Source organism: Dunckerocampus dactyliophorus, chromosome 9 (genome assembly GCF_027744805.1).
Source record: "Dunckerocampus dactyliophorus isolate RoL2022-P2 chromosome 9, RoL_Ddac_1.1, whole genome shotgun sequence".
Lineage (NCBI taxonomy): Eukaryota > Metazoa > Chordata > Actinopteri > Syngnathiformes > Syngnathidae > Dunckerocampus > Dunckerocampus dactyliophorus.
This window is the reverse complement of record NC_072827.1, coordinates 17,071,583-17,084,396: the sequence shown is the minus strand read 5'-3', so window position 1 is coordinate 17,084,396 and position 12,814 is coordinate 17,071,583. Positions and strand designations below refer to the sequence as shown.

At 38.8% G+C, this 12,814-nt stretch overlaps 1 protein-coding gene across 1 annotated transcript in view; it reads left to right on the top strand.

The window, feature by feature from the left end:
* Positions 1–12,814, top strand: part of LOC129188080 (receptor activity-modifying protein 1-like) — a 65,138-nt gene that overhangs the window by 32,323 nt on the left and 20,001 nt on the right. The window contains exon 2 of the mRNA XM_054788090.1: positions 910–1,045. Within this exon, the coding sequence (XP_054644065.1) occupies positions 910–1,045 (136 nt within the window). The remainder of the gene's footprint in view (positions 1–909; positions 1,046–12,814) is intronic.

Below are 12,814 nucleotides of genomic sequence, written 5' to 3'. Positions count from 1 at the left end.
GAGGCAGCTGACTTCAGACATCAAGCTAAGGAGGTGCAGTATATGCTCGTGGAATCCAGCATCATTTCACCGATAGTGTCACACCGATAGTCACAAGCTGCTTTGAGGGGACTGCCATGAACTATATCAGAGATATAATCGAGGGGAAGAACTGCTCAACTGATGACACCATCTCTTCAGAAGTCCACACCACCCTCACACATCTGGAGAGGAAGCATGAAGCAGCTCTGCACAGGGTGGTGAAGGCAGGTTCATTCTACCACTGATGTCTTCACTTCCAGACGTAGGAAGAGGGCCACTTGCACCACCACACATCCATCACACAGACAGTCTGACCTGCTTCCATCAGGGAGAAGGTTTCGGGGCATCTGAGCAGTAGTTTCTCCCCTAGTACTGAACTGTGGGGATGCTCCCTGGACAACACACAAACACACATATACACAACCAAACCTGCCTGTGCACGAAGGCATGTTGTATTTCTTCTTCCTATATTGCGTTATTCGCTGTACCGATGTTGCACTATTCTTCTTCGGAATTTTGCTTACACTATTTACCAGTATTATTTATTGCTGGCTGCTACCAGACCTTCAGTAACCAATTTTGTTCCAACCACGTAAATGTCTTTATTGGAATGAAAAATGAACACCTTGAATCGACGTGGTTGAAGTGTTGTTTACTGACATTTCATGTCTGAGTGAGCTTTTTTTCTATAGCGCCTCTGTACTTATTAATGCATCAGGACAAAAATAACAACTCAGCTCCAGAAGAGAACAAAAAGTGTACTGGAACCTAAACAAATACTCCAATCAAACTGTTTTTCATTGTTTCTGCAACACTGACAACACATTCCTATTCCATGTTATTCTATTTGATGATCCTCATGCTTTTCCCTTGTCTTTCTGTCAACAGTTACTCAGTGTATGTCAGCACTTGGTTGTGGACCCCATTACGAATATGCCATCGAGGAGTTCTGTCTGGCCAAATTCAGGCTGGACATGCAAGAGCTGGAGCAGAAAAACTGGTGCAGCTGGGAAGACACCGTCGAGTGAGTGCAGGAAAGCCAACATTTACTTATAAACAAATCCATCACACTGTCACATTAATGTTCAGTATTTGCATGGGGCTTTGAATAGGCAGTCTGACCTTTCAGTTTAGTGGATTAGAGCACGTTAGCCACAAGGTTGGCTGGATGGAGGACGTACTGGAACTTTGTCACCACAATTTCCACCGAACAGTAAACAAAACCACAAATAAAGTTGTAATTTATGGAAAATGATGCTGTGGAATAAGTTATAATGTTACAAGAATAAAGTCAAAATATTCTGGGAATAAAGTCAGAATTACAAGAGGAAAATTTACAGGAAGAAAATTTAAATAGTTGGAAATAAAAAAAAAACAACAGTATAAATGCAAAAAACACCTGTAATGTTGCTGGAATAAAGTCAAAATATTAAGTGAAAAAAGAAAGAAAGAAAAAAGTCCCAATTTTACAAGAATAAACTTGTAATATAACTTGTAATATGTAATGTAATAAAACTTGTAATAACCCTCGGCGCATGTGGGCGGGGCTCCAGCACATCACAGACTATCGACAGCAGAGTAGCGTAGCCACGTCCAGCCAAACCACACTTCCAGATGAGCTGAACGAGTTCTATGCCCGCTTTGACACCCAAACTTCTGATGAGCAGAGAGGGTGGCTGAACCTGGGGAGCACACAGGACGCACCTCTCATGGTGACATCAGCTGATGTGCGCAGGGTTCTAAACAAAACAAACCCACGAAAAGCAGCAGGCCCAGACAACATCTCAGGACGTGCACTTCGGGTTTGCTCATCAGAGCTAGCTGATGTGCTTGCTGACATATTTAACCTGTCGCTTGCACAAGCATCTGTACCGACCTGCTTTAAGTCCACCACCATAGTGCCCGTACCCAAGAAGAGCAACGTGACCTGCTTGAATGACTATCGCCCTATAGCACTCACTCCTATTGTTATGAAGTGCTTTGAAAGAATAGTCATGACCCACATCAAAAAGAGCATCCCGGCGGCAACTGTGGACCCTCTACAGTTTGCATATCGCCAGAACCGGTCCACGGATGATGCAGTCAACACTGCCATCCACACAGCCCTTTCTCACCTACAGGGCCAGGACACATACGTCAGAATGCTATTTATAGACTATAGCTCCGCTTTTAATACAGTCAGCCCCCACAAACTCACAAATAAGCTCCTCACACTTGGCCTGTCTCCCTCCCTCTGTAACTGGGTGTTTAACTTTCTCACAGGCAGACCCCAGTCAGTCAGAGTCCACAACCGCACATCCAGCTCAAGAATTGTGAGCACTGGGACCCCACAGGGGTGTGTGCTGAGTCCACTCCTCTACACGCTCTTCACCTACGATTGCGTGGCCTCCCAGAACAACACCAGCATCATTAAATTTGCGGATGACACTACAGTCATCGGACTGATCACTGGTGGTGTTGAAACATCATACAGAAGAGAGGTGGCGGACCTCATAGCTTGGTGTCGTGATAACAATCTCCTTCTCAATACAGATAAGACTAAAGAGATGATCATCGACCCAAGAACAAGGGAAAAGGAGCCACATAGACCCCTGTTTATTGGTGAGACTGAGGTGGAGAGGGTGAAAACCTTCAAGTTCCTTGGCACACACATCAGCGAGGACCTCACCTGGTCTCACAACACCCAACAAATTCTGAAGAAGTCCCAAAGGAGACTGTACTTCCTGAGAAGACTGAGGAAATTTGGCATGTCCACCACAATCCTGAGTTGCTTCTACAGATGCACCATCGAAAGTGTCCTTACCGCCTCCATCACTGTTTGGTACGGTAACTGTACAACACGTGATAGGAAGGCACTCCAGCGGGTGATCAAGACCTCACAGAACATTGTTGGGGCAGCCCTCCCCTCACTGCAAGACATTTATACATCTAGAGTCCTACGCAGAACACACAACCTCATCAAGGACAGCACACATCCACAACACTCATTATTCACACTCCTGCCATCAGGCAGACGCTACAGGAGTTTGAAGTCCAGGACCACAAGGCTGGCAAACAGCTTTTACCCACAGGCCATCAGGCTTCTCAATGAAGCACTCAGACACGCCACACGCAACACACACTCATAGCACTTATTTATTTATTTATTTATTTGTATTATTTACTTGCATTAATGTCTCTTCTGTTGTTGTTGCTTAATTTCTTGGTATTTATGTATATGTGTTTATGTTTCTTATGTTCTTATTCTTTCTTGTGTTTTTCTTTCTTTTCCTTGGGAGAATGAACAGAATAAGATTTTCATTGCATGGTATAACTGCTGTTTTACCATGCACATGACAATAAAACTCTCTTGAATCTCTTGAATCTTGAATCTCTTGAATATTGAGGAAAATATTATCATTTTAGTAACATAGAGAGGAAATATGAATGAAAAAAACATGTTATTTTTTAAAAGATTTGATATTATGAGAAACAAACAAAACAAAATAAATTCATCATTCAAAAATATTAATTTGGTTGGGGGAAAAGTTATATTAAGTAGGGATGACTGACTGATCAGGTTTTTATGATGCCAATAACGATACTGATCATCCACGAGTGAAGTTGGCTGATACCGATAACAATCACATAGATTCAGTGTAAATGTTTTAATAAAAATCATTAAAAAAAAACATTTATTTCCATAGCTTATTTCAAGCCAAACAAAGCGAATATTTTTTTTTAGCAGAACATTCAGAAACTGCTGGTATCCACAACTCACATTTTGTATTTCAGAATACATTACTATCTAGTGTTCTCACAATATTAACTGAAAACCTGAATGAAAAGCAGGCTTGCGGGTGCCTCGTGGTCCTGCGGGGCTCCCTGGTGCCCACAGGCCCCACGTTGGTGACCGCTGGGCTGTATGATATGAAAGGGGAACCATAACATTTTGACAAATCCATATTTGGTTTACTTTTCAAAATCACTGGTCAAGCTTAGAGGACCAGGCGCCTTCTTTAAGCAGACCTTGGATGCAAGAGCATCCAGCAGGACACCGGGCAGTCGGCAAACCCGGTATCCTCCACTGCGGACGACATGCGGCCATACAGTCCGACGAATTCAACCAGTGCGTGTCCCGCGTTTTGGCTAATTAGCCGCCCCCCGACCGACCATCACATCACGAGCTGCGAAAACTCACCATACCCTGCCAAGTGCTTGCCCCCCAAATGCCGCACCAAACTAAAGCTTTTTAAGGCGTGTTTTGCAGGGTGCAAAACTTATATCACTCACAGCAACAGGAAGTCCCACACGGCAGACATGCATGTTTTGGCTCTGTGACGGGAAAGTGGGCGGGAGATGGTCGCTATAGGCTGGCTGCAGCAATAGGGGCGGAGCTGATCAGCGAAGGGGATTGGCGTTTCAAAGGTATCGGCATACATTATGCTGATACTGTGCTTTTTCACGGAAATCGGCCAATAGTGAGCGGTGCCCGATCTACCGGAGCACCCCTAATATTAAGGGAATAAAGTCAAAATATCATGAGAATAAAGTCATAATATTACAGTACGAAAGGAAAATTGACAAAGATTATTTAAGAAGAAAAAAGAGCAAAGACCAAAGTTCATTTTTCAGTATGTGGCCCTATCTGGAAAAAGTTTGGACACCCCTGTTTTAGACAGTCAAAAGGATAGGAAAATAGATGGATGGATAATAAAAGTAATAAGTTTGTTATACACATATGACACTATTATAATTACTGACAACGATCATAACCTTTGAATAAAATTACTAAAAGTCATGTGATTTATTGCAATACTTTTCTGGAGTTTTGTTTGAATTGTTGAATTTCCAAGTATCTCAACAAAGTCCCTGTAAAGGGCTGATGAAGTTACTAAAATTAATGCCACACTCAAGTGTAGTGTTGGGCCCTTTGAGGGGGGGAAATGTTTTATAATTCTTTATCAGATATCAAATTAAACCATTAATGGAAGTTTGTGTGGTGTAATTCAGACGCCAAAATTGTTTTCACTCATACTGTTTTTTCAAATATAACGTATTGTATATGAAATTGAGAACCTTTGATTGTGTCTCCAGATAGCTCAGTAGTTCTAAAAATAACCCAATTTTTGCTGCTTTTGAGGTTTTTCTAATTGTGCTCCAAGCAAATGTGCTGATCTTCAAAGGTCAGCATCAAGAGGAAGTCCGTCTTTAAATAATCAAATACACCGCGATATGATGGTGCGCTGGCTTGCAATTTTTATATGTAGTCTTTTTTAAATTAGGCTTCCAAATTTGACACACCCGAAGCGAGTCAAACATGGTTGGTATTTCAATGTATGTATTCCAATTTCCAATTCCAATTCGGATGTATTCCAATTTAGTCTTCTAATTTGCAAGTATACTGCATACTTAGTTCCTAAGGGTGAGAATTTTGACAATGTAGTGCTGTCCCAAATTGGAAATGTTAATTCAGAATATTGACTATTTACGGTACTTCATTGTCTTCTTTTTCTCTCCTATTTAATTGTGCATTGCAACCACTTGAGTTAGACGGTCAGGTCCCGCTACGCAACCAAGATGGTGATGATTGAGTGTGATTAGCCTCCATTGCTGCTCTCTTATTATGTCTACTGTATTGAGTACTGTATATACGACTTTAAAGGTGCCTATAGAGGTGTGAGTTCATGTCTAGAGGGCTCTAATAATGTTAAAAACCATATTTAGAAGGCCGTAAAAAAGGTTTTCTTTGCTCTCACTGCAAAAATGTTTGATTTACAAACACAAAATCCTACTTGGCAGAAATTTGCTTATCATGGTCATGCCTGCAGATCAATTATCCACGATAAACAAGGGATTACTGCATAATGAACTGACTGTACAATTCAAGGACCGATCTACTACTACTGTATATACCTGTACTGTACTACTGCAGGACTCTAGTCCACCTTTCACTTAACATAGTTCTAGAATACATATTTCCCTCTTCTGATGATGTCATGTTTTCCATGCTTGTGGTGCGTGACCCAGACAGTCACATTACTATTGTGCGTTTTTGGTGATCATGATTTCAACCTCACAATCCGTTGGAAACTTGAGAATCATGTTCATCATCAATGTTGTATAGTTGGATAGCCATTGTGTGTGCTGTAACATAATATCAGGGCTCTGAGCAATTGTCACCCCTCGTCGTTGCCACCCAAAGTTATTCAAAAATAACAGTAAATGAGGCAAGAATCCCAATGTAATTTCAATAAAACAAAATCTGTAGCAAGACCTACTTCTCTCTTTATATGCTTGCTTTATACATTTTCAGTGTGGTCCTCAGTGTGGTCCTGAACACTTCTGGAGCGTAGTATGCTATCTGTTACACCCATCCAGTGCAGACAAAAGTTTGGTTTCTCATTTATTATTTCTATCACTGGAGGATTTGGACTCGAATAAAAAAAAAAAAAAAAAAAGCTTAGCACAGCACCATCACTGCTCAATATGTACTCACGGAGCACAGCCATGGGAACATGATCCAAGCTGTATCAAAGTTATTTCACCACTCTCTTGTAGTTAAATCATGTACCCAATGTAGAAGCATTGTATTGAATCGAAATAGCAAGTTATATGAATAAGTAAACGGACAATTTAAAAAAAATCATAACTGTAGAAAAGAAGCAGTACTTTTGAATATCTCTCTCCAGTTGTTTGGGTTTGGCTAAACTATTTAGTTCGCTTTTACATAACCCAGACATGTGGGCTGTCGAGGGGACGTGAGAGGCAGGGATGACTATACTCGTAAAACTTCTTCAAGGTTGGAAGATCTGTTAGTGTCTTTATTCATACTTTTTATGTGTGTTTCACAAAGGCAGAAACCAAGAGGTTTTGATATTATAGAACTTAGCGCTTTAGCACTTAGGCATTTTAGCACCCAAGTATTGAACACCTCAACAATTTGGCACTCAAGGACTTTATGTCTCCCCAAATTCATGTTTTTTTTTTTCAAGCGCACATGATTTTAATGTTTTTATTTATTCTTTTTTCTTATGTCTTATGTTGTTATTGTATTAACATCATTAAGCCGTCAGGAAATGAAGATGGAAATTAGCCACTGGCTATAGTCAGTGATAAAAACCTATTTCAGTTGTTGTTGTTTTTTGTTTAAATTACAAGTTCCAAATGTTTTTTGTCTCACTCCCCCTTCTTGCTTTTGCATATGGTAGCTCTACTTAAAACCTCATTAAGATCCAAATGTGCAAAATGCTAATTCTAGCAATACTGGCCGTCCACTTACTGGATTTCGACTCAATACCACAAGTTGAAGAATCGCCCAATGTAACAATACCGACAAAATAATACAATTATTCCCTTTTTCCCTTATTTTACATACAATTTTTTAAATGTAATAACTACCGGTAACTAAAAAAAAAAACCTAAATGAAAGCAGTTGGCTCTCATTCAGATCCTTTGGCTTTTTGCCCCCAAAGCTCTGCTCTATTCAAGGACATATTGTGTGAGTTTGTAAGCAATATAACAATATAATATCAACATAACAATGTGAACAACTGAACAAAAAAACACATATATTTGTGAAAATAAACATAGAAAAAAACAGAAAAATATCGATTTTCTTGTGCTAGTGTCAAGCTGATACTGATACCCCCCCTGCCATTGATACTATATACAGTATTTGGATCGATCCGCCTACCCCTTCTGGTTGTAATGTAAAATAATGTTCCTATACGGTTACCATTTTTAATGAGGCCTTGCATTTTTCATATGCATTCCTCCTATGTCTATTCTGGGGAACTGTCAATGGTAGTGTACATTATTAACTGCATGTGTGCATTTTCCTCATATCCCAGAGTGCACTTGCTTCCATTATACTACACAAATGTCACGAGGACTGCACATGACTTTTGTTTAATGTCAAAAGAGAATTGGATAAGCGCTGTCATCCTGATTGAAAAACAAAACGCTGTGTTTTTAGTCCAAAGTACATTGTCCTTCATCTTCTACTTCCCAAGAGCAGACACACACATACTGCACTTCTCTCACTTTTTACTCTTTGTGGCACATTTAGTTTAGTTTATACACTGTATATACGTCTACGTCATCACGTTCCATCTATTTTCTTTCTGTTTTGGAAGATAACAATTTATGGATGCAATTACTGCAAAAGAGATCGGTGAGGATAATTCACACATAGACAAACAACCATTCACACTCACATTCATACCTACAGACAGATTTAGAGTCTCCAACCGATTAACCAATTAACCACTATAAACGAGGAACGAGTGTATTTGTGGCAATCATTTTCGTCAAAAATTGAAATCGAAAACAGAGGTTCTACCGTAGTAGCATGTATGTTTACACAGGTTGTAAACAGGCTCTCATAACATTATGAATATGTACCCAATGTGTGTATTTTTATTTTTAATATCGCATCTCCCCAGCTACTTATTACTCATGTTATTTTTCACTGTATGTTTGTTCCCAGCATGCAATAAGAGAAGTTCAGGGAGATGGCATGGCCAGGTCACCTTATTGTTATCCACAAGTCAATACACAGCTGTCTCATCTCACAGCCCTTCAGCATGCAATAGAAAACTTGACACTTTAAGGCTTCAGACGGTGGGAGGACACCCATCGGGATGCTTGGGAAATTGCTTACGCACTTCTGAATCGGTGACTCATTTTCAGAATGAGCCACAAAGCACAAAAACTATGAATGTAAAGCTGAAGCAACACTGTGATTTGCTTAACTGAAAACACTGCGAAGAAAATCCTATCAGGAGGAGAATGCTTTCGGGGTGTGATTTGGGAGCGAGGAGTGTGATTTGAATATCAATGTTGCAGTCAAATCATATGAAAATATCAATTGATGAAGATGGTACCATTCTGACTGCACGGGGGTGCCCACGGCTGCGGCTGAGCATACGTTTTTACATAGGATATATGTGTTTTTGTTGTAAATAGCCTATTCTGATGCAAATTCAGCCTCATTTGTGTTATTAAAGAATTGACAATGATGTCGCATACACTCAGCGAAGCCCAGCTTCTCTTCCAGATTTGCAGTTTTGCAGTTCTTATTTTGTTCATATTGGGTGTAACATCTTACACTCGACAAGAGCTTTTGTGTGTATATATATGTATGTATATGTATTTATATATGTGTGTGGATATATAAGTATGTGTGTATATATACATACAGCAATCATAAGCAATCATATATGTATGTATATATATATATCTATATACATTTAGCGGAATTCTGTCTGCTATGCTAAATGTAACAGCTGGAACAATGCAGCAGGTCACTGAAAGCGCTAAGGCAATTTATACAGCTTCTTTACATAATCCAGCAATTGTAAATCAATGTACACTCTAGGGACGTAGTTGGCCAGCTGAACAGAAGGAGCTGTGGGCATGTTGCTTTCCATCGCTGTTGACAATTATGCAGTTGAACAACGGCAGTGTGGCAAATACATCCTGATTATTATCTACTGCTCCTAATCAACGTATCCTTTTTTTTTACAATACAGGTATAAAAACATCATGCCTAAATATAAATATTCCTACAGTATGTCCGAAAAAAAGAAAACTTTTTTTTTTAAACAGCAAAAACAGAAAAAATCTGTAGTAATTTTACAATAAAGTAAAAACATGAAGAGAAAAAAGTTGTAATCAAACAAGAAAATGTCTGAAGAGTATATTTTTGCATATTATGAAAAAAACAACGTCATTTTAGAAGCATAAAGTTGAAATGTTAAAGAAAAAAGATGTTACTTTTAAGTCGTAATATTATGAGAAACAAACAAAATAATAAATAAAGTTGTCATTTTTTGAAAATGTGATTATGGAAAATGTATTATGGGAATAAAGTCATAATTACAAGAAGAAAATGTACAAGAACAAAATAGAAATTGTTGGAAAATTAAATAAAGACCACAATAGAAATGGAAAAAAAACAGCTGTAATTTTAGAAGAATAAAGTCAAAATATTAAAGGAAAAACTTGTATTCTAAGGAGAAAAAAAGTTGCAATTTTTCATTTTTCAGTATGTGGCACTCTGTACCCCTACCTCTTAAAACCGAGCGTCAAGGGGAAGAAGCCACTAAGAAAAAAAAAGTGATACCTGCAATAAAAGCCTGTTGTTCTGGCAATCAAGTCTGGTGCTTGTACGTCTCACCCAACATTAGAGTAACATTACACCCAGTGACCAGTGTACTACATACCATCACAACGTCTTTGTACGTGTCTTCTGAATGCCTCATATTTGTACGTTAGTTCATTTAACCATTTTTATGCTTGAAATTCTTAATTTAGGCAAAAAGTATATAAAATGTGCTTAAATATGTATGTTTTTTGACTCACAATAGGCCGTATTCAACCACGCAACAGCATGATTTATTCATTTATTTTTGAAAAACTGTGATAGAATGAAGCCGCAAAATTGGAAGCGTTAAGCGGGGAGGGATTACTGTACCTGGAAAATATTCTAGTCAACCGTAGGGGAGAAAATGCAAATTCCACACAGAGATGGTCCAACCGGAATCTCCTGACTGAGGCAGATATGCTAACCGCTGCAACCGCCGTGCTGCCACGACCTACATAACAATGAAAATGAAAGCTTAAAAAGCTTTAGGAGATAATTACTTTATTAATAGCTGATCTGTACAGAGAAGCAGGATGATCATAAGTCCTGACTTTGAGGTCATTAAAAGGTAAAGGTCAGCTGCTTTTCAACCTCCCGATAACCTTCAAACTCTATTAGGATTGATAAACATAATCAAGTACATGTGAAATCTAAAGAAAGTATATGCAAATAAAACAAATGTTTGTTGGAAAGGAGTAATTTAATTTTTGACTTTACCTTTTTTTAACGACTTCAGCTGTGTTTCTAATGTGAATTTATAATGGCTCAGGTCTCGCTGCCCTTTGTCCCTTCGTAAAGGTTTGAACATCAACAACTTGACATAATGTGTCGTTTTTTAATATGTATGCTTTCTATTAGCTATGATTTTGTTAAACTGTTGAACTTCCCATCCATCTGCCTGGTGTGTGTTTGCACTAATTGTCGCAATTATTCCTGAAATTACTTGATTTGATATGCAAGCACTCTGCTTAAATCCTCTCAATGAATGCCTTTGGTAAACTTGAATTTTCTCACTTTCAGTGGCAGAAATAATGTTTCCATTTAATTCAGAATTATAGTGTGTGAAGAACCGTGAAAGAAATCCGGCACACTGAGACCGGGTGATATACTGTAATTATATACAATCACAGATGAATTTAATCATCATTACACCATCATTCTTTCACTTTGGCCTGGTCGCTGTTTGTCCTTCTCCTGGCTCTAACTGTAAAAATAGCTCAGTTTCCAAGAGCTTTTTTTTTTTTGAGGCTGTTTTGGTCAGTCAGCCGTGCATGCCTGTCAGCTATCTGTAATAATTTAAGTCTTTTGTGCCCACGATCACATTCGATTACGTACAAAGGCAGGCCAAAGACACATTGTGCACTCAGCAGTGTGGAAAGCTAAGTGACGTTTCCATTCTTGGATGCTCTCCAATTAAGTGTCTCATTCGTCATTGATTTGGAATGGATTACTGGATGTCTTTACAGTGCTAACAACTTGATATCATACAGTATAGTCAGGATTGCCATGCTCGTGCAGATTTTATGAGGCTTTAATAGTTACTGGAGTAGGATGTGACTATTTGGCCGCTTAAAATACTTGATATTTTTGGGACTCTTTGTATTAATGTACATCATGTGACATCATTTTCTTTATTATGATGTATTAAGCTATTTATAAAATCTTGTTTATTTACAGAATACCATGGTTGATACCAGACATTAGGGTGGACAGATCGATCCAAATATCAATACTGTATCAAGGGTAGTAAAAGTATTGGATAGGGGTGAAACGGTACACCATAATCACTGTTGATGCTCGATATTGGCTTTCTTACCGATAATCTGATATCCGACATTGTCCAGCACTTGATTACCGATGGTGTGTGTGGTGGGACATTGACGTGAACTACTTCACTGAAACAGAAAAATAACATTTACTTTTTGCTTTTACGTTTCCCTAACGCTCACACGGCAAAACACAATGACATATAGGTCGGATTTACGAAACGCAAAGGTTCAGACTGAAGTAGCATCGGACACATCACAGATTTTTATCTACATGCGGAAAAATCGGAATTGAACTGAGTAGGGGTGTCTGAGAAGAGTCGATTATTCGACGATTTGATTCGGAGGAGTCTGATTTGACTATCAATCTGGCCGTCGAATCACATAAAAATGTCACGTAATCATGATTGTACCATTCTGGGTACAATGGTTGCTGCTGAGCACACGTTTTTACAAAGAATGTCTGTTTTTGTTGCAAAACAAGCTATTTTGATTCAAAAACAGCCTCATTTGTGTTAATGAAGAATTAAAAATGACATGTGTGTGTAACAGAAGACCTATACTTACTTAAAATCACCCGCTTCAGTGGTACAATGCAGAGGAGCAGAGGTGAGTACTAGCTTTGAATGCTTGGAAGACGTATTGGCTCATAATGCCGACTAATAAAATCATTCAAAGTGTGGAAGTATTTTGAGGTTAAAGATGGCTCCAGAAAGTGAAGTGCAACTTGTGTCAGCAGCTTCTAACATATGACATCATTTAAAACAGGTAAGTCTGCTACGCCAACTTCCTTTTATATCCCGACAGTGAATTTTAACGCAAGAAATGAGGCTGCTAGCTGAGAATTTTGCCAAGTTGTTGTTTTTCAAGCCATGTTGTTCCTATTCTATGTGTCGAC